At 39.7% G+C, this 23,311-nt stretch overlaps 1 protein-coding gene across 1 annotated transcript in view; it reads left to right on the forward strand.

Moving 5' to 3' along the window:
- Positions 1-23,311, forward strand: part of LOC126321930 (heterogeneous nuclear ribonucleoprotein U-like protein 1) — a 105,707-nt gene that overhangs the window by 23,245 nt on the left and 59,151 nt on the right. Inside the window, exons 5-6 of the mRNA XM_049994241.1 lie at positions 6,096-6,238; positions 19,494-19,590. Of these exons, the coding sequence (XP_049850198.1) occupies positions 6,096-6,238; positions 19,494-19,590 (240 nt within the window). The remainder of the gene's footprint in view (positions 1-6,095; positions 6,239-19,493; positions 19,591-23,311) is intronic.

Below are 23,311 nucleotides of genomic sequence, written 5' to 3' on the forward strand. Positions count from 1 at the left end.
AAGAAACCTTCCCAGTTGATACCATTTTAAGAGCCCACAGCAGTGAGTGGATGACGGAGGAACTGGTCCTAGAATGGATTTCAGCAGTGCGGAATTATCACCCTGGAGCTCATCTTCACTCAAAATCAGTGTTTGTGCTGGATAATTTATGCTGGCACACAGGTGACTGAGTGAAATAAAACCTGACGGTAAAAAAAAACTGTTATCTTATGATTATTCCTGGTGACCTAAGTGTGTTGCAGCCTTTGGATGTGATTATTAATCATAAATTCAATGCTAGTATAACACAGTTCTATAGAGGTATCATAATGAACGTTGCAACTGTGATTCCAAGAGGCCATTCACAATATGCTTTCACGTCAGACACATGCCACTGGATTTTGGATGCTTTGGGGTTGACATCAGTAGAACTTGTCATGAAAAGTTTTAAAAACCTGAAATTTCCAATAATCTTATGGATTTGAAGGTGACCTAGTTGGTGTTAGTGACTGAACAGCGTTTTGGATTATATAGTGTGGGTGAAGAATCAGATGCTGGTGAGGCTGAGAAATGGTTATGCTTGATTTGGGTGAAACTTATAGTCTAGAGTAAATCTGCTCCATTGTGTGATGCTTCTGAATGTATTTTGTAGTAGCAAAGAGTAGCTTCACTTAATACTTACAGTTTAGGAAAAGACAGATTGTTACTTACCGTAAAGAAGACACGTTAAGTTGCAGACAGCCACAATAAAAGAAACTTACATAAACCTTCTGGCCATAGCCTTCTTCTGCAAAGAGAGAAACATTACATTCATAAACATAAGCCAGCACACCTCTTGCACAAAACCTCCAACTCCAGTATCTCGCACTGGATGCAAGCAGCAGTCTGGTGGGGACAGGGAAGGGGACGGAATGATAGTGTATAGTTGCATTCTAGACCAAGGTGCTCATGTCGTGAGGTGTGCTTGCTTGTGTGTATGAATGGTGTGTGCTTCTCTTCTGCTGTTGAAGGCTATGGCCAAAACCTTTATGCATGTGTTTTAATCGTTTCTGTCTGCAATTTTACATGTCTTCTTTAAGGTAAGTAGCAGTCTGTCTTTTCCTACATTCTTGATACTCCTACATACTGTTTCCATGGTTTTTTTGAATACATCAAATTTAAACCATATAAAATTAAAATACGTATGTTTCTGCGATTTGTAACTCCATGTGTTATGTACATCAGCTTCTGTTTAGGAGCACAGAGATGTGTTGAACACATTGTTCTCTGCTAACAGGCTGGCTATGTTTGCAGTGCTGAAAGAGCTATTGGTACTGACTGAGGCTATTCAGTTTAGAACCACTAATTCACATCAGTCGCAGTACAGTGGCTCTTTAGGAAGGGAATAAGTTGTACGGACAAGCTGACATTTTTGAGAACCAAAGTCACTTTCCTGTTTTCAGAGCAGCTGCTTTATTAAATTTTTCTATCCAGAAGATGGGAGTACATGTCATTTTGAAATTGACGTCTTATGGTCTGAGAGGGGGGAAAATCTCAATTTTTGGCCACACCATGACTTTTTGAGCAAAAATTCAGGAAAAGTACAGCCTAAACTTCTGCAAATACCAGCTAAAATTCTGCGAAGTCCAAGTTGATGGTTGCCTTTCTAACAGCTTCCAGCAGCAATAAGAATTTGATTTTCAACATTTCATATAATTATCAATCAAATTAAAAATTTAAAATACCATATTAATTTAATCATCAAGAGGTATAAACTTACATTAAATGTTTAATACAAGTAATATACAGTTAGAAACTGTGTATATGTCTTGAGGCAGTATAACTCATGGCACACACATTACCCGGGCTGTATTCATCCAGTATTTGTTAATGACAGCACTCAATGCAAATCAAAGAGACAGGAGATTGTGTGGGGATCAGAGGCAGGGAAAAAATAAGCAAAAAGAGGAGTGGGGAAATATGGATAGGTGCACTGGCACAGTGTAGCAAACAGAGGGTGGAAGACAAGAATGGGGAGATATGAGGGGAGATGGAAACCGTTGGGAGAGGGTGTGGGGACAGTGGGTTACTGTAGGTTGAAGTCAAGATAATTATGGGAGCGGAGAATAACTCCAATCTGGGCAGTTCAGAAAGCTGGTGGTGGTGGAGGGGAGGACCCAGATGTCCCAGGGAGGATCCAGATGTCCCAAGAAGTGAAGCAGCCATTAAAGGCAAGCATGTTACATTCAGCTGCATGTTGTGCCACAGGGTAGAGTACCTTGCTCTTGGCCACAGTTTGGCAGTGGCTGTTCACCCTGGCAGACAACTGGTTGTAGTCACACCAATATAAAAAGCTGTTCAATGATTGCAGCACAGCTGTAAAGTAAAAGGCTGATTTCACAGGTTCCCCAGCCACTGATGGGGTAAGATAAACCTGTGACAAGACTGGAATACAAAGTGCTGGATGGGTGGGTTGTGCAGATATTGGACCTGGGTCTTCAACAGGGTTATGATCCTTGTGGCAAGGTGTTGGTACTGGGACTGGGAGTGGCATAGGGATGTACTAAGATGTTGTGGTGGTTAGGTTGGTGACAGAACACAACTTGAGGAGGAATGGGAAGTATTTTGGGTAGAAGGTTCCACATTTCAGGGCATAATGATAGGTAATCAAAGCCCTGGGGGAAGGACTTGGTTCAGCTGTTCCAGGCCGGGATGGTTATGGTTGATGAGAGGGACACTCCTTTGTGGGTGGTTCTGGGAGGGGAGTGAGAGGAATTGGCACAGCAGATCTGTTTGTGAACCAGATGTGGGAGATAGTATCATCTCTCAAGGCCTTGGTGAGACCCTCCACTTATAGAGCAAGGGAGTTTTTGTTACTCAGGTGGACAGACTGTATGGCAGGGATTTTTAGTGTTAAACAGATGACAGCTGTTGAAATGCAGGTACTGTTGGATGACAGCTGTCAAAATGTGGGTACTGTTGGTGGGTTTAATGTGGACAGGATGCAGATGGATATGTCAGACAGAAGTTGGTCAACATCTAGGAAGGTGGCACATTGGGTTGAGGAGGACCAAGTGAAGCGGATGGGAGAGAAGGTATTGAAGTTGTGAAGGAATGAAGATAAGATAGTTTGGTTCTGAGTTCAGATCATGAAGATATCAGTAAACCTGAACCAGACTAGGGGTTCAGTATTTTGGGAAACTAGGAAGGTGTGCTCTAGAAGGCCCATAAACAGGTTGGCATGGACAGTGTCATATGGGTGCCCATGGCTGTGCCGCAGATTTCTTTGTATACCTGTAATTCAAAGTAGTAGTAGTAGTTGTTGTGGATTAGGATGAACTTGGTTAGGTGTACCAGGAATGAGGCAGTGGGTTTGGAGTCTTGAGAAGGTTGGGAAAGCTGGTGTTCAATATTGGCAATACAATGTGCAAGAGAAATGCTCATGTATGAGGAAGTGGTATTAACAGTGAAGAGTAGGTATCCAGGAGGTAAAGGCATTGGGATGGTGGGCAGTCTGTGAAGAAAGTGGTTGATGTCTTCGATGTGGGAGGCTAGATTATGGGTAATTGGTTGGAGGTGCAGGTCAGTGAATTCTTTCTGTGGGGGCATAATAATCAGCCACAATGTGACATGCAGGATTGAAGGGTTTGTAGATTTTGGGGAGCATGCAGAAGGTGTGATTGTGGGGGCATTTACCATAAGCGTGAGGAACAAAATGGATTCAGGGGAGAGGTTCTGGGAAGGTTCTATGGCATGGATTGCAGACTGTTGGACTTTCGGGATGGGATCACTCTGGTGGAGTCTATAGGTGGAGTAGTCCAACTTAGCTTCATCATCCTTCTCCAGGTCCCTTCCTCGGAACTACTTTCAGTAGAAAAAAAGAGTAGCCATACATAACCACAAAATAAATCCTGATGTTATTCTGTCTGCAGATGAAGTTTTCACCACTTCTGTTACGAATTACAGTGAGTAACTGGCAGAAGGCCCCTGCCAATCATTTGACTACTAAACCTGTGATCTCTGCCACAATGATCCCATCCCCCATGTCCAACACAATCTCCAGTCCCTGCTTAAAGCCTTAGGCCTTTCCCAGAAACTCTCCATTGAAACCATTTCCCTCCTCATCCTACCACACACCCCCACCTTCTACATGGTCCCCAAAATCACCAAGCCCAACAATCCTGGACACCACATTGTGGCTCGTTACTGTGCCCTCACTGTAAGAATTTTGTCCCTCACTGACAAACACCTCCAACCTGCTGCCCACAATCTAGCCTCCCACATAAGACACCAACTCTTCATCATCCCCACACCCCTTTACCTCCTGAATCCCTAAAACCCGTAACTACTTCTCCTTCCATGGGAGGGTATACAAACAAATTTGCAGCACAGCCATGGGCACTCATATGTCGTCATCCTGTGCCAAACTGTTTATGGGCCATCTGGAGGAGACCTTCCTAGCCTCCCAAAAAGCCAAACCTCAAGTCTGGTTCAGGTTTACCACCACCACATGGACTTAGGGCCTAGACACCCTATGTCTGTTCCTTCGCAGCCTCAACACTTTCTCCCTCATCCACTTCACCTGGTTCTTCTCAAACCAGTATGCCACCTTCCTAGACTTCGACCATCACCTTTCTGGTGGCTCCATCCGCACCTCTCTCCACATGAAACCCAACAAGAACCATACCAGCATTTTGACAGCTGCCATACATTTCAAACCAAAATATCCCTGGCAACCCAGGGATGATGATTCTGCAGTGACAAGTACTCCCTTGCTGAGTATGCTGAGTGTGCCTTCAGACAGGCACACTATCCCCCAGACCTAGCGTGCAAATGGATCTCCCGTGCCGTTTCTCCCTCAAACCACCAATAGCTTTTCGGAACTGCCCAGATGGGAGCCTCTGTCATAGATAGCTGTGCCTAATAAACTGTTGCTATAACTGTTATGATTGCTGCTTGTGAAGTGGGTAGGTGTCGTTATGGCATTGTTGATATGGATATCACTATAAATGTATGCATGTCCTGGATTGTTTGATGTCAGGAGTGAACAAAGCAGTAATTGTATGCCTGACCATCAATGTAGATATTATCCCAAATTCACAACTGTAGCTCTCTTCTAATGTTAAATTATTTTTCCTTTAGCTGATAACATTCCTTGCCTCATTTGTTTAGCATAGTAGAATGGTCTGGTTCTTTAGCTGAGAATGAACTTTGTGTCATATAAACAGCTCATTACAAAGGAAATGTAAGGCCAGATAGTTTAACTTGCACTAAATAGCTATAGAAAATCTTTCAATATTGATGTATTGGCAGTCCTGCAACTCTTGTTCCCCATCACTGAGCTTCAGGTCAAGTACTTAATGAAAATTAAGTTCTAGAAGGAATTGCTTTGTGAAACACTAAACATGCACTGTCCGTAGCATGAAAAGGATAGATTGAATGTGTAACAGTCATTTTGTTGTCCTTGTCTGCCATGCAGCTCAACATGTCACCCGTATGGAATATTAATTGTACATTGATTTAGAATTTTGTGCCCTTCAAACTGTTGGTTTGAGGTTAAGTGTATCTCATTATTCTCCTCAAGATTAATAATCATGTATTTCAGGTAAGGTGGAAAGCTGTCGGAAAAAAATTACTCTTCAGCACTATGTATCCCATAGTTATTAAATGTGGTTTAGAACTTGAATGCCATACTAAGAGTAGAACCTGAACATCTCCTTCTGCAATGCTTTGTGACTATTCTAATAAAAGCATTACCTTTAAGGATAAGTTTGAAGTCCATACTAAGGCATAGTTTCCATACATAAGGAAGTTGCCACATTGCTGATAGTATCAATATGTCATTGTAATTTTTCACATATAAGGATGTCTATTATTCATATGTATGCAGTATGAAGGAAAATAATACCCATGCAAGGGCATTTATACTTTTTGAGTAACTGATTTTAGCACAACCTTTCGGCTTCAATTATAGAACTCTTTCTATATTTTTCTATCTTTGTTACTTTCTGGATTCTTTAAAGTAAAGGAAGAATCACACTTTTTCACTTTCATTCAGTGCATAATAAATTATTTGGCATTGCCAAAATGGCTTGTGGAATTTGAAGAATTATTTTGTTGAAATATGTTTCTTTCAGATGATTCTGACTTGAATATTGTCATAGACAAGGAAAATTTCACAATTGCCACACCCATGCATGAACAAGGTTTTGGTTATATCTGGGCTGGAGCGAGAGCCTCATATGGCTTTACATCAGGGAAAGTGTGTTACGAAGTCAAGGTATGTTAAAATAAGTTTTTGCTGTTTGTACTGTTACATATGCTTTTGTAGTGGTGTTTAACTGTGTAACTGTTTCACAGTTGTAGAAACTTCCAGGATAACTTCGTACTGACCACTGCTTGCATTCCATCAGTTTGTATATTATAGCAGCAGCAATCTGTCATTTAGGTATATACTGACAGACATTAATTAATGTGACATAGAGAGGAAATTTGTGGATATTTTAGAAACTGCAAAGTCCTGTAAACTTTTTCCGTAGACTGGTATTACCTAGATGTCATTTTTGTGATGGTCAAACTGTTGGTAACTGTAAGATCGGCTAAATTATTGATACCAGTGGCCAAGAGAGGTGAAAATAATTGACTCGCTTCTGAAGAAAGCTGCTAGTGTTAATTCAAAACAGCTGTGTTCCTCGGAGATCATGGGAGACAGAAAAGATAGTTTGATAAAGGGGTGGGAAGGAAAAAGTGTTGGTTTGTTTGTGCCTAAACAACTTTGTTCTGCACCAGAATTGCTCACATAAAGAGTCAGTGTATCATTCAAATTGTGTGTGTGGAACGTTGTCTTTGCATTGCTTTTTATTTAGCATTGACCACTACTAAATCGGTTGTACACATGGTTATACAGAACTATTGCCTGCTTAGGAGACAAATAGACAGTGATGAATGCACCACTGCCAGAACTGGTGGATGTGGTTAACCTGCAAGTAAGGTGGCTTCAGACCAGTGTGCTCCCTGTTTCTGGTGCTCGCAAAGGAGTCCATGAGGAAACAGGAGACACTTGTTTGGTGAGAGAAGAGGGCGGAATTGCACATTTTGTGTTGTAATAAAATTGGATTGATGAAAATCCCTCACAAAGTGGCAGCAGAGGGGGAACATAATTAAAAGTTATATTAATGTGCACACTTTAGAGACAGTAGCTCCTTCTGACGGAACAGTTGAAGGGGAAGAAAGAGGAATAAATGAAAAGAACTAGCAAGGTATAGGAAATGAGGTGAATTACAATAATGTTATCCATGAGTCACCATGGGAGACTTAAAACATGGAATGAGAAGGGAAGAGTGATTGGTGACTGCACTGGCCAAGATTTGAAGGCGTGAGCTTAAGGTTGGAAGGCAGGGCATCAAATGTTAAAGGGTTCCTGCTGTTGGTTGTAAAATAATCAAATATGTCGCCCTGTGATACTCTTCTTGCTAACTTTTAACTTGATTATTTTCAGACAGTTGCCTTTCCTTAGTCCTTTGAAGCAGGGAACCTGCTATGCTGTGCCACTTCTTGTACTGAGTTACCTTTTTCATGTGCAGAGTGTGAAGGGCTGTAATGGCTCACATCTACACTAACTCACTATGGAATGGTATAACTACTTTTTGAAGAACTATTCTGTATTTGGTTGTTACCATATTTAACGTTTTCGTTTGGTGACAAATCACTTATTACTCAGAACATCAGAGAATGACTTTTTCCTTAGCTTCTTTCAATTGTTTCTGCAGGTGGTAACATTGGCAGCGGATATACTTGTTCTGAGCTTTCATACAACCAAGCTGTGATGCCAAACCGTAAATGCCACCTCCACAGCAGGTGGGGACTTTTCACAGCATCACTCTTTGCGGTTGGCCTGTGCTCATGCATCTCCCATTGTCCCTGTTCAAATCAAAGTGCACAACATGGAAAATTATCTATATATTAACTACACAAACAGTGGTTTTACATAAATACCTTTAATTTGATTGCAAGGCAGAAATGGAACAATGTGCTACACCTCAAGTAATAAATATGGAGATTACTGACAAAAAGGTTGAGGGCAGTGTATGTTGTTGACAGGTGAGGTGGGGAGGGGGAAGATAGACGGGTCAGAAAATAAAGATACAGAAAACTAAAAGGGACTGAAAGGAAGAATTGCTGACAATAAATACTGAGACTGAAGAAATTACCATAGGGTAAGGTGAGGTAGTTGTCAAACCAGACATGTAATGTCAGTTCCCACCTGCAGATTGCTGATAAACTAGTGTTGGGAGAAGAATCCAGATGGCACATATGGTGAAACAATCACCATGGTCATGTTGTAAAGCATGCTCTGCAACAGGATATTGTGTGCTGCCAGTTTGCACCCCCCGTCTACATCCATTCATTCTGACTTATAACTAGGTGTAGTTGTACAGTGTAATAGACAGAAGCTGGTACACTGTCATTTCATTAGTGGCTCTTTCTTAGGTAGTATGTTTTTCCACCTATAGGGCTGCAATAGATTGTGATAAGAGGGAGCGTAGGACAAATCTAACAGTGAGGATGGTCACAGGGTAGGAGCCATAATGCATGACAGGGAAAGGATGGCAACTGTGAAAATTTAAATACTGTTGTTTGTTAGTAGTTTCAATGTGAAATGAGGATGTGGCAAACATCGAGGGAAGTAGCATGGTTCAGAAAAGGACCTTGTGAAATTTAAGTGGGAGAATGTATTTGGAGATTCCAGGAATTTTTATGGGTTGGCCTCACCTGAGTACCTATGGCAAAGATGTCATTAAATGTACTTGAATCAAACCAGGGGCTGAAGGCTTGTGAATCCCTGGAGAAGCAACTCCAAGCAACCCATTAAAAGGACTGCATAGAAAGGAACTGTCATGGTTCCCAGGGCCTTACCCCTGATCTGTTGGTATGTCTGCCCCTCGAATATAAAGGAGGTGAAGGCAAATATAAAGTCAACATGAGTAGGATGGATGTTGTAGGTCTGGAATCAAGCGGGCTATGGTTGAGGAAATGTTCGGCAACAAAAAGACCATGTACACGGGTTGTGTTGTTATAGAGGGAGTTGGCAACCATGGTGGCAGGAAAGGTGTGTGATGGGAGTGGAACAAGTACAGATTCAAATTATCTGGTAAGTGGTTGCTATCTTTGATATAGAAGGGATATCTTTGCACTGTAGGTTGGAGGCAGATATATGTTTGGTGAGTGCTTTGAAGCCAGTGACTATGGGCATGGTTAGGATGAACGGGTTTGCAGACCTTAGGAAGAATGTTAATGGTGAAGATATGTGCTTTGGTTTGGATAAGAAGTTATACGGATTGAGGTGTTAGTCCTTGAGAGGGGCCTGAGATTTGAAGGAGGGATTACAGGTCAGTTTGTATCACAGGGATGGGATTTTGATGGCAGATGCTGTACTTACAGCCAGATCAGAATAACAAAATGATAGACAACGAGTCACAGCTGAGTGTGGAAGAGGGTGATGTGGGTTTGCCAGTGCGCTCGCCTTAGCACGCACGCATGCGTCACTGCAGTATCAGAAACAGCTGTGTGGTTGCTTGCTGGAGTGCTGTCTCACACCACCTTGTGATGTGCAGTATTGAGTTCACTTTACAGGATCGTTGTATCCTTGTGGCTTAATGAATGCATTCCCATGTATAAAATGAAACGGTGTTACTATTACTTGTGCATCTCAGCAAAATAGACAGGAATCGCACTGCTTTTACAATAATCAGAATGTATCGTGTTCAGTTTTTATGTTCGATCTGTCAGATCTTGGACATTGCTCAAATTCTTCATTAAGGGAAACTAAAATATGTGAACAGCATTGAAAGTTTATCAACAGCAGCATCTTGCTGGAACAATAATTTTGGAAAATGAGCTGGATTTCCTTCCTCCAGAAGACTCTCCCAAAAGCTCATATTTGGTCTATGAAATGAGTAATCACCAGATCCTTATTCTGTAGTGAAATGTTCAAAGAAGCTTGTTAAATTTGTTGAGAATGAGATCACTTTTCGCCAAGAGCTCTTGCTATCCAGAGACTCATGATTTATCTCCATAAAATTATTTAACTTATCTGACAGACAAGAAACAGATTTAATAATGCACCATGACTAAGCCAGCAGATCTCACTGAAGTAGGGCAGGCTATCTTACTGGCTCTCAGTATCTTCAGGAAGTTCTTAAATTGATAATGTTTTAGTCAATGTTGCTTACGTGACGCTTGTATGAAGACATTCCTCATATTTTATAGTAGTACTTCTTGGAGATAGTCTTGTGAATTATACAGTGAGTGCTCCTGATTCATTCAGCACAGGAAGTTTTTGCATTTTCTCCTCCAGCAGTGTACCAAACCCTGATTTCTTCCCTCTCATCGCTGGCACTTCATCTGTAATCACAGAAATTAAAAAATTCTACAGCTAATCCTATATTTTCAACACATTCTTCAATGTAGCTTAAAAAAGCACTTTCTGTTGTGTAATGTTCATCTCTATCATGTAGAGGAGCTGCACTCTCATATCAAGCTTCTTATTAATGCCTCTAATAAAAACGGCAAGTTGGGCTGTGCCCATGATATAAAAGGTTCTGTCCAGAACTAGAACCCATTCTGCAAAACCTTTACAAATATTTTGCTAACTGGCTCTGGACAGCACCATCAGAAACAGTTCTGTTTGAGAAAGGCAAAAATGTTCATCTGCAGCTGCTGTAGGTACTTTCATCAAATCACCTACCATGAAGGTGCACCAATTTTGTAATTCACTTAATACAGAAGACTCAGTTGACTTTCATCATCATCTTCTTCAGATAGCTTCCTTTTAAGTTAATAACTTCCTTTGCATGATCAGGCCCATTGCAATTTCCATTTCCATATTCTTCTGCTTAGTAAGACACAAAACATCGCTGCAAGTTAAATTTCCTAAAAGAATTTAGTCTTCTGTGACGTACTAAACATTTTGCAGATCCATCTTTTTCAGAAAACAGATAGAATTCTTCTCTTTGGGGATTGAACTGCAAAGTTAAGTTTGGAGCTGCATGACGAGTTAGTATGATTTAACCAGGCAAGATCACTGTTACAGCTGATTATGTTATGTTAAAAGTTAAACAGTCAGCTTGAGTCCAGTGTTCACACAGAAAACCTAGTGTGCACACACACCTCTTCTCCCTTCCCAACCCTACCTACTACTACGATCTTGAATCTGTGCCTGAAAAGGCACAGTTACACTAACACTCAAAATCAGTGAGTTGTTAAGCACTGACCTAGATTGTGTGACATCTGTGCCTATCCCACTCCTATCACACACTTTGCTTCTCACCATTGATGCCACCTTCCTCTATACCAACATCCCCCACATACATGGTCTGTCTGTCTGCTGAATATTGCTTCAACCAGTGCCCACCACATCACAAAACTATGACATCTTTCCTGGTCACTTTGATCAGTTTCATACTTCCCAACTACTACTTGACCTTTGAGAGTCAGATAAACAAATCAGTGGTACAGCCATGGGAACCAGGACATCTCCTTCCTACACAAATCTTTCCATGGGTCACTTGGAGGGAACTTATGTGGGATTTACAAGCCTTCAGCCCGTGGTTTATTTGAGATTCATTGATGACATCTTTGCCATATGGACTCAGGTGAGACTTGACCTGTTAAAGTTAGTAAAATCTCTAAATACATTCTCTCAATTAAATTTCACTTGCTCCTTTCATGAATCCCGTGTCACTTTCCGTGAAGTTGACCTCATCCTCACTGAGGGTCACATAATTCGGTTCACATTAAAACTACTAATGAACAACAATACCTACATTTTGCCAGTTGTTATCCTTTCCATGTCAAATGTTCCTCCCATACAGCCTTGGCATTCGAGTCCCCTTTGTTCTGATGCAGACTGTTTACAGTAATACACCACCATTCTCACCTCTGCCATCACCGGTCAGAATTAACCCACCAGCCTAGTTCAGAAACGGATTTCCTGGGTCATAAGATCCTATCCTGCACTGCTGCTGATCCCTCAAAAGGGCCTTAAGAGTTCACTTCTGTCATTACTATCCTGGGCTTGCATATGTTAACCGGAGACTTTGGATAGGCTAAGAGTTCCTAAAATGATGCCCTTAAGTGAGGTGCATCCTGTCTGATATGTTGCCATCACACTAAGAATAGCTTTCAGTCACTTCCCCAATCCCTACAATGTCGCAGTGAAACCTTTGCTTCTTCAGCACCCATTTCACTACGCTATGGCTCCTACCCCTGTAACCACCTCGCTGCAAGACTTGCCTTACAATTACCTCTTATCACTACGGTTACCAACCCTGTAACCGGTGTAACACATACTGTCAAAGGAAGAGCCACATTTTGTGTACCGGCTGTAATGTGAACACTGTTCAGCTTTCTACATTGGTGCGACTACCACCAAGTTATCAGTTCTGATGAATGGGCATGAACAGAAAAGTGTACATTGGAAACAATGTCCTGTTGCAGATCATGCTCTACAACATGAGAGCAGTGACATTGGTGACTTTTTTCACATGTGCTATATGGATACTCCCACAACACCCATTTCTCAGAATTCTGTGGATGGGAACTTGGCATTACATGTCCTTGGTTCCAGCTACCACTTGGTCTTAATTCTCATTAATTTCTTTGATCTTGACATTCTTTTCAGTAACTATTTCTTTCTTCACCCTCTCATATTTTCTGAACTTTATTTTCCCCACACCTCACAATGCACTTAACATTCAAACATCAGTGCAGCTGTTATTCTGAAATTCCAATGCGTATAGGTGCATTGGCTGAACCGTTGTAGAGATATAGCCACAATATTCCATTGCTCGTTTTAACTGTTGCAACAAGGGTTACAAGCATAAAATACAGACATGTTAGTGTGGTGGTATTGTGGATGTCTTGTCATTATGGCAACATATCTGTTTGAAATTAAGAATAGTAGCAGAGTTAATGTGTTGATTCTGTATTTCAGGATTTCGAAAAGGCTTTTGACAACGTACCTCATAAGCGATTTGTAGTGAATTTGCATGCTTGTGGAGTATTGTCTGTTATATGACTGGATTCATGATTTCCTGTTGGAGAGGTCACAGTTCATAGTAATTGAGGAAAAGTCATCGAGTAGAACGTAAGTGATTTCTGACATTTCCCAAGGGGTCATTCCGTGTCAAGTGGCCTAAATTTAGACAAGCTCCCCATTCGACCATTTCCAATTTTGATGAAATTTTTACAGGATGTACATATAGACCACACATGAAGCATTGCGAAATTACAGCTTCATAAGTAGTATGGTGGGGCCACTAACCACCTTTTCATAAAGGCTCATATTTTGACATTGCGACTGAAATGAATAATCAACTTTGTTTTACCATTGTTCAGGATGTAAGAAAACTTTGTGATCCTGTTCAACTTTTTGGGTACAATAGTGTAGTTGTAGTACAAAAGGTCAAATTATGGTAAATTCATCATACTGTGCTATCCAAGTGGCCCCGTAAATCTTGTGTCAAATAAACTTACATTTATATTACATTAAAAAATACATGTACCAGTTGTACTCTTTATGGTTCCCAAGCCAAATATTTCAGTTCTTATTTATTCATTTGCTGAAATTTGTTACTAATAGCAATTACAGTTGATTCTAACTAGCTGTAATGTCAACCGGTTTTTGTTGCTAATGGCGCTGGAATGACAAATAATGTGTTGGTTTGGAATCCAACAAGCATCCTCCCTAACTGGCCAATAGAATGAATGTGCAGGTCTATTGGGGTGCATGAAACTGACTAACATCATTTTCTTCTTCTGAAACTTCAGACACATTATCAGTCCATCATTTTTCATCATATGTGGTGGTGGTGGTGGTGGTGGTGGTGGTGGTGGTGGTGGTGGTGGTGGTGTCCCATACTCCGAGGAGCATAGGGGACGATGCGGGAGACCCGCACCATTGTACTGAGACCGTTATGGGGAGGAATGATGATTAAAACGACACAGCACCACCCAGTAATCTTGAGGCAGGAAAAATCCCTAGCCCTGCCAGAAGTTGAACCCAGGAGCCCGTGCGCGGGAAGTGAGAATGCTACCGCAAGACCACGAGCTAAACAAGGATAGTGGAGTACAGTAGAACCCCTCTAACCCGACCTTGGATGGTCCGTCACTCCGGTTAGTCCGACCATGATGAGGCTCGCGAGCCTGTGCCGACTTGTCACTGACTGGACGCCTGTCTGGCCATTTTTTGTGGTGTCTATCGCTGTGCACTTCGTTCAAAATGGTTCAAATGGCTCTGAGCACTATGGGACTTAACTTCTGAGGTCATCAGTCCCCTAGAACTTAGAACTACTTAAACCTAACTAACCTGAGGACATCCATGACTGAGGCAGGATTCGAATCTGCGACCGTAGCAGTTGCGCGGTGTGCATATTGTTATACTGTAGTTATTGTGCAGTTCCATCCTTTGTTGGGATTAAAAAACTTCGTTGTTTGCTTTATTCTGTGTTCTCTACCGTACTTATTACTGTAGATTCATTGTGTGTACAGTTGTAACTGGACGAAGGGGATTCGCTCCAAAAATTGCAAAGAAACTCAATGTAGATGCTACGACAATTAAGGATTGCAGGAAGAATCGGAAAGACATTGACTCCTATACAGTTAAGATTGATAGTGAAAACACTCTGAAGAATCTCAAAACATTAAAAACGCCTAAACTTGAACAGCTTGATAAGGCATTGTGGATGTGGTTTTGTCAAGAAAGAAGGAAAGGAACTCCGATACTGGGGCCAATTCTCAAAGAAACAGCGATAGTTTTGCACAAAAAACTAGAAGCTGAAAGTATATTTGCTGCCAGTGAAGGCTGGATTGATCCTTGGAAAACTCATCAAAAACATATCCCTGAATTTTTTCCAAGTAATTTGTTATCGTTTTTACTGTAAAAACAGCACATACAGTATAATCATTTCTTAGTTTATACATACAGTAGTTTATTTCTTTGTAACAAATTTCTTTCTTATATACAGTGCTACGAACATTTTTTAGTTTACAATATATATCGTAAATACGCTATTATGTGCAGTACAGTACTGTAATTTGTCGTTTTTCCTTTTAAAACCAATACATATTATAGAGTTGGTAGACTTTTTTAGTTAATATACTATTTAACACTGTGTAAAAAACATCTTTTTATATTACTGTACACATCTTTTAGTTTTTAGATCGTTTATTTTTTGTACTAAATGTCTTTTTATAGTTTTTGCAATAAATATTAGATTTTTCAGATAATCCAACCTTTTTCTCGTTCCGACCATGGTCCCTGTGCCGAAGGTGACTGATTAGAGGGGTTCTACTGTATAGCCGAATTAAATCGGGTGATGCTGAGGGAATTAGATTAGGAAATGACACTTAAAGTAGTAAATGAGTTTTGCTCTTTGTGGAGCAAAATAACTGATGATGGTCGAAGTAGAGAGGATATAAAATGTAGACTGGCAATGGCAAGGAAAGCGTTTCTGAAGAAGAGAAATTTGTTAAAATCGGGTATAGTAAGTGTCAGGTAGTTGTTTCTGAAAGTATTTGTATGGAGTGTAGCCATGTATGGAAGTGAAACACGGATGATAAATAGTTTAGACAAAAAGAGAATAGAAGCTTTTGAAATGAAATGTGGTGCTACAGAAGAATGCTGAAGATTAGATGAGTAGGTCGCATAACTAATGAAAAGGTATTAAACAGAATTGGGGAGAAGAGCAGCTTGTGGCACAACTTGACTAGAAGAAGGGATCGGTTGGTAGGGCGTATTATGAGACATCAAGGGATCACCAATTTAGTATTGGAGGGCAGTGCGGAGGGTAAAAATCATAGAGGGAGGCCAAGAGATGAATAAACTAAACAGATTCAGGAGGATGTAGGTTGCAGTAGGTACAGGTTATTTAATTTTTTTCAGTTGTATTCTCAAGGAAGTTCCCATTATGTATGATTGTGTAATATTTTTCAGTTGGAACTATACACCACTTCTACTTTATCTAATATTGAAACAAATAGCAATTGGAAGCATAAATTTAATTTTAGTGTAATGGATGTGAACGAGGTTTCAGTACCATGAGTCATTGGCCTTGCAGATAATTCTGCATGTCATCTGAAGCTTGCACAGGATAGAGTAGCATGGAGAGCTGCATTAAACCAGTCTCTGGACTGAAGACAACAACAAACTATACAGGCAATGTATTGGTCCAATTGTAAGGCTGTAATATTTCTGAATGAAGCTGTTATGACTTTGGTCAACATTTGCCACAAAAAAAAAGTCATTGGATACTCTTCTAATACAAGCTTGCTTTTCGTTTAATGGCACAAAATGGTGATTCTACCTTGTTCCTGATACTGTGCAGCCATTTTTGAACATTGCTTCCTGCTCAGTTTTTAATGTTTCAATTTCTTCTTTTGAAACAAAAATGAATTGGGTTCCTCTGATATTCTTTGTACAGTATCTAAACAAATCATTCGTCAAAATCTGGTCCTCAGTTGGTCTTTGAATTCTTGCTCTTGCTGTCAGGGCTTTACAGTTTCTCCAATTCCATCACATGGAGATTTTCCAAGGCTTGTAGCAAAAAAGTTCCATTCAGCTGAGTTGCCAAAGTATTTCGATGGTGGCAGAGATTCAGAAATTTTTTGAAGTTTTTGTACTGCGCTGCTGACCTATCCAGCAGCAGCAATGTTATTCGCAGTTGCCTCTTGAGCTTCGCTTGTTTTTTTTGTTTTGTGTAACCTTTCACATCCGTTTTTGATACTCTGAAATTTTTGAGGGGAGGCCCCAGAAGGAGTTGGACTTGAATTGATATATTCTTCTGGAAATGCTTCAATTCAACTGGTTTGAAGTTGATTGTGATTTTTCTGCTTTCTTTGCTAAAAATTGTTTTCTGGAAGTTGGTCAGATCTTCTGGCCAGGTTTCACATTGCTCTTAGTCACAGCTTGCAATTGTTTGCTGTTTCCAAACTGACAATCCGTGAACCCTTTTTAACAGAATGGTTCTTTGCACCAATTGGATTACAAGATCATCTCTGTAGAAAGTCATATTTGTCTACAAGCATTGCTCTGTGCATTTTCAGTAAGACATATCTCACTTCTGTGGTTTATTAATTTCTGTTGCTCTATTGAAAATTCTTTGATTGGAATGATGCCTTGTTGATGCGTGTGTGTTTTCAGATGACATGCAGAATTATATGCAAGGCCAATGACTCATGTTACTGAAACCTTGTTCACATCCATTACACTACAATAAAATGTATGCTTCCAATTGCTGTTTGTTTCAATATTAGATAAAGTAGAAGTGGTGTATAGTTCCAACTGAAAAATATTACACCATCATACATAATGGGAACTTCCTTGAGAATACAACAGAAAAAAAAAATTAAATAACCTGATAAGTATTTCTAAAGAGTCACCCCCTACCTTGAAATAATTATTTACCGAAAAAAGATGTTTATCCAGTAATGACAACACACTTTACATCATTCAAAAAGGCACACACATCATATGAACACTTCACTACACAACAGTGTGCTTCAAACTGATTGTTGAAGCATGTTACCAAACTCCATTGTTGACACTAAATGGTCTATCTACAAAACAAAAACATTTTCTTATCAGACAAGGTGGGCTCAGATAAATAGGTTATTATTTGAGCAACCTGAATGCCACCTGCAGAGCTTCATGACATGCTGACAGGTTGCAGACATCTGAAGTATCAGTTTCAGAAAGTTATTCTTTCAGTTGATACAAGGCAATAAAGTCTAGTCAAAATTTGGTGCAATAAGATTTATGAGCCACTTTGATAGCACACTATGATGAATTTACCATAGTGTGACATTTTGTTTCACAGCTAAGGTATTTTACCCAAAAAGTTGAACTGGATCACAAAGTTTCTGCAAAACAGGTCTCTTATATCCTGAGTAACGGTAAATCAAAGTTGATCATTCATTCATTCATTCATTCATTTAAGTCAACGTGTCAAAAAACGAGCCTATATGAAAAGGTGGCTAGTGGCCCCACCATACTACTTATGAAACTGTAATTTGGCAGTGGGTCAGGTAAGGTCTACATGTACATCCTGGAAAAATTTCATCGAAATTGTTGGAGATGGTAGAGTAGGTACTCATAGGTCACTTGACATGGAATGGCCCCAAGGTAGTGTTATAGGTCCTCTGCTGTTGCTTGTCTATAAATGATTTAGGAAACGATCTGAGCAGCCTTCTCTTAGGTTGTTTGCAGATGATACTGTAATTTATTGTCCAGTAAAGATATCTGAAGATCAAAACAAATTTCAACATGATTTAGAAAAGATATCAAAGAGTGCAAAAATTGGCGATTGACTCTAAATAATGAAACGTGGGGCCATCCAAATGAGTGCTAGAAGGAATCTGTTAAACTTCGGTTACCTGTTAAATCAGCCTAATCTAAAGGCTGTAAATACCAAGGAATTACCATTATTAAAAATTTAAATTGGAAAGAACATGCAAAACGCTGTGGGAAGGCAAACCAAAGACTGGTTTGTTGGTAGAACACTTAGAAAATTTAACAGAACTACTAAATAGGCTGCCTACTCTATGCTTGTCCATTTTGTATTATCACAGAATAGGGGAGAGATTGTCACAGACGTGATACAGAATTTGGGATGGGCACCATTAAAACAAAGGTGTTTCTCGTTGCGACTGAATCTTCTCACAAAATGTATTACCAACTTTCTCCTCCAAATGCGTAAATATTTTGTTGGCGCGTACATAGGGAGAAACGATCATTATAATAAAATTAGGAAAATCGGGTCTTGTGCTGTTACAAAGTGGGATAACAGAGAATTATTGTGAAGGTGAACCCTCTATCAGACACTTAATTGTGATTAGCAGATTATCCATGTAGATGCATGCTGGTTATGATATTTGCTTGGAAATAGCGGTCACACTGAGCAGTATGTTTAACAATTAGTGAAGGGTGTGGAACAGTTACTGTTCCATTGTCACCAGTGTACATTTTGCCAATGTGCCATGAAGGCAAGAGAAATTAGGACTCATGTGGAGGTATATAAGCAGTTATTTTTCCTTCACTCAATTTGCAAGTGGAACTGGAAAGGTAATGGCTAATAGTGGTACAAGGTGCCCTCCACAAAATACTATATGGTGCCTGGTGTAGTATGTAAGTAAGTGTAGGTTGTTGAGGAGTATGAGTAAACAAGTAAAAATTTGCGTATTAAACCGTGTCTGGTAGTAATGACATTGATTACGCTGGTCATCATCACTATTATTATATTGCAAATTCCTTGTATTTATTGTGCACTCAATTCTGTGGATAGTTAATATTTTAGTGTGACTTGCATTTGTGAGTAGAAAAGCAGATGCAAAAATTATAGCCTCATGTCATGTCTTACCTGTTGTTACCTGGAAGGTATGCAAAAGAAAAAACGGAACTGAATATTCAAATGCAGCTTTATTATTATTATTATTATTATTATTATTATTTATTATTATTATTATTATTTTCTTTGCAGTTACTGGAAAATTGCCCTGTGTCAAATTTGGAAGATGAGCCAAATCCACATGTTTTAAGAGTTGGTTGGTCTGTTGAACAGTCATCTACTCAGCTTGGTAAGACTAGTCTCATTTTAGAAATAGTTGCTGGTTGTTTTAAATAGTTTATATTTGGTCTATTAGATATTTCTTTCAAATTTGTATAATTTCTGAATATTAATATTCCAATAAGCTTTTGTTTTATGTAAAATAAATAGCATGTACACTTCGGTGAAATGGCTTTATTAAAACATGGACTATCCATCCAGACAGTACATCATGATCTTGGAAGTCCATGTGTAGAAGTTCATCTATTACTTGAGTGAGATACAGTCAAATATTAGGTTGGTTCTTTTGAATAGGACACTGCTAGTTTCCTTCCCCGTATTTGTTCTGTTCAACTGTGTTCTTGATATCTAATGACCTCATTAGTGAAATGTTAAACAATAATCTGCTTTCCTTCAGCATTTCAGTTTTCTCCCTCCATGATGATAAAGAAAACTGTAGTGTATCTGAACTTCTCAGCAAGTACATAACAAAACTGAACCTTGCAATCACCTCAGTAACCCTGCCTGCCTTGTCATAAATTAAATTGGTATAACATACATTTTCTATTTGGTTGCAGGACTCATTAGTGTGAATCAGCATCTTGTAATGTCCTCTGACAAACTTCGCAAGGTTTACAATACAGGTTGGTCCATTGATAGTGACTTGGCCAAATATCTCACGAAATAAGCATCAAACGAAAAAACTACAAAGAACGAAACTCATCTAGCTTGAAGGGGAAACCAGATGGCGCTATGGTTGGCCCGCTAGATGGCGCTGCTGTAGATCAAATGCATATCAACTGCGTTTTTTGAATAGGAACCCCCATTTTTATTACATATTCGTGTAGTAAGTAAAGAAATATGAATGTTTTAGTTGGACCACTTTTTTGCTTTGTGACAGATGGCGCTGTAATAGTCACAAACATATTAGTACATGGTATCACGTAACATTCTGCCAGTGTGGACGGTATTTGCTTTGTGATAAATTACCCATGTTAAAAGGACCGTTTAACAATTGCAGAAATTTGATCTTTGGCTATTGTGATCAAAATACCCAACAGGTGTGTATGTATGCAGCTCTGTATGCTCGACCACATCATCCAAGTGTCCGGACCGTTCGCCCGATAGTTAAGTTATTTAAGGAAACGGGAAGTGTTCAGCCACATGTGAAATGTCAACGACGACCTGCAACAAATGATCATGCCCAAGTAGGTGTTTTAGCTGCTGTTGTGACTAATCCGCACACCAGTAGCAGACAAATTTTGTGAGAATCGGGAATCTCAAAAAAGTCGGTGTTGAAAATGTTAAATAAACATCGATTGCACCCGTACCATATTTCAGTGTACTAGGAATTGCATGGTGACAACTTTGAACATTGTGTACAGATCTACCAATGGGCACAAGAGAAATTACGGGACAATGACAGAATTTTTTGCATGTGTCCTGTTTAGCGACTAAGCGTCATTCACCAACAGCGGTAACGTAAACTGGCATAATATGCACTATTTGGCAACAGAAAATCTACAATGGCTGCGACAAGGGAACATCTGCGACCTTGGCGGGTTAATGTATGGTGCGGCATTATGGGAGGAAGGATAATTAGCCCCCATTTTATCAATGGCAATCTAAATGGTGCAGTGTATGCTGATTTCCTACGTAATGTTCTACCAATGTTACTACAAGATGTTTCACTGCATGACAGAATGGCGATGTACTTCCAACATGATGGATGTCCGACACATGCGGTTGAAGCAGTGTTGAATAGCATATTTCATGACAGGTGGATTGGTCGTGGAAGCACCATGCCATGGTCAAAATTTTCACCGGATCTGACGTCCCAGGATTTTTCTGTGGGGAAAGTTGAAGGATATTTGCTATCATGATCCACCGACAACACCTGACAATGTGCGTCAGCGCATTGTGAATGCATGTGCGAACATTACGGAAGTCGAACTACCTGTTGAGAAGAATGTCGTTACATGTATTGTGAAATGCATCAAGGTTTACGGACATCGTTTTGAGCATTTATTGCATTAATATGGCATTTACAGGTGATCGTGCTGTAACAGCATGCATTCTCAGAAATGAAAAGTTCACAATGGTACATGTATCAAATTGGAACAAGCAAAATAAAATGTTCAAACATACCTATGGTCTGAATTTTAATTTAAAAACCTATCTAGTACCAACTGTTGTCTAAAATTGTGAGCCATATGTTTGTGACTATTACAGCGCCATCTATCACAAAGCGAAGAAAGTGGCCCAACTAAAATATTCCTATTTCTTTACATATTACATGAATATGTAATAAAAAATGGGGATTCCTATTTTAAAAAATGCAATTGATATCCGTTTGACCTATGGCAGCGCCATCTAGTGGGCCAACCATAGCGCCATCTGATTTCCCCCTTTAAGTTCGACAAGTTTCGTTCTTTGTAGTTTTTTCGTTTGACATTTATTTCGTGAGATATTTGGCCCGGTCACTATCAATGGACCACCCTGTATACTGTATAATCCCTGTAGCGACCTTGCAGTTGTAATGATTTTGTCCACTATTCTTATCCATACTAAGTTTCCATTTTATTTTTTCCAAAGTTAATAAATTGTTTTCTTCATAAAATGTTGACTAATTAAACATTAATTGTAGGATAATTATATCATTGTACGAAATTTGCTAGTCTAGCTTCCACAATCTGATATGTCTGTTACATTTCAGTTTTTGATATTCACATTTGTTCTTGGACTACTCTCACTTTGTGTGGATGCTCTTATATGACGATAGGTATGTTACATGTCTCTCTTGATAGGACATCCACAGATGTTGTATAGGTTGTTCATGATTGACAACATCCACATGCACTCCTATTAAATTTAATTTTCCAATAGAAGGAGAGCACAACCAGGTTTTGAACAACAGTCTTGACTTCAGGTACATAGAATAGTCACGCCATGTTAAACACCCTCTTAGTTGATTTGTATCTATATTCTGAGCACCTGAAGCTGGGCACTGTTGTCCTGTAATCTGATTGTGCTCTACTTCTACTGGAAAATAAAAAAAATTAAGAAAACTGCAAGTTGATGTTATCAACCATGAATGTCCTGTATTACATTGTGATACACCATTTAATTAGCGTTCGCTCAAGGTGTGTGTTACTACCATCTGTCCAGAACCTCAACCAATTCTGTACAATTCAAGAAGTTGTAAGCTTTTCAAGTTGAAAATGACAACTAATTTTAAAAAAATGATATGATAAGAATTGTAAACATTCTCTCTCTCTCTCTCTCTCTCTCTCTCTCTCTCTCTCTCTCTCTCTCTCTCTCTCTCTCTCTCTCTCTCTCTCTCTCTGTCGCCCCCCCCCCCCCCCCCCCCAGCCCTTAGTCACTGCTTCCCGTCTGGACACTAAAACAGTGGGCAGGTTTCCGTGTATATATTGCCGGTTCAGTATTACTTCACATCATCTTGCATTTCTACAGAACTCAACTGATCTTTCCAAGTTTGAGCACTACCTCTTTTTTCATTTTTCTGTTTAAAAAAAAAAATATTTCTTGTGAATATTTTGCAATCCTGGCGTAGCAAATTGATGGTTTGGTAGCAGTCACATCTGGCCGCACCTGCCCTTTGTGGAATTTTTTGCACTCTATTTTAATTCTGGGGATATTTTGCTGGCCTTATCCTAACCACTAGGTGTTCCTCGTGGCTGACAGCAGTAAGGGTTTCAATAATTCCAAAGATATGTCATCTACTCCATGGG

This window comes from Schistocerca gregaria, chromosome 2 (assembly GCF_023897955.1).
Source record: "Schistocerca gregaria isolate iqSchGreg1 chromosome 2, iqSchGreg1.2, whole genome shotgun sequence".
Lineage (NCBI taxonomy): Eukaryota > Metazoa > Arthropoda > Insecta > Orthoptera > Acrididae > Schistocerca > Schistocerca gregaria.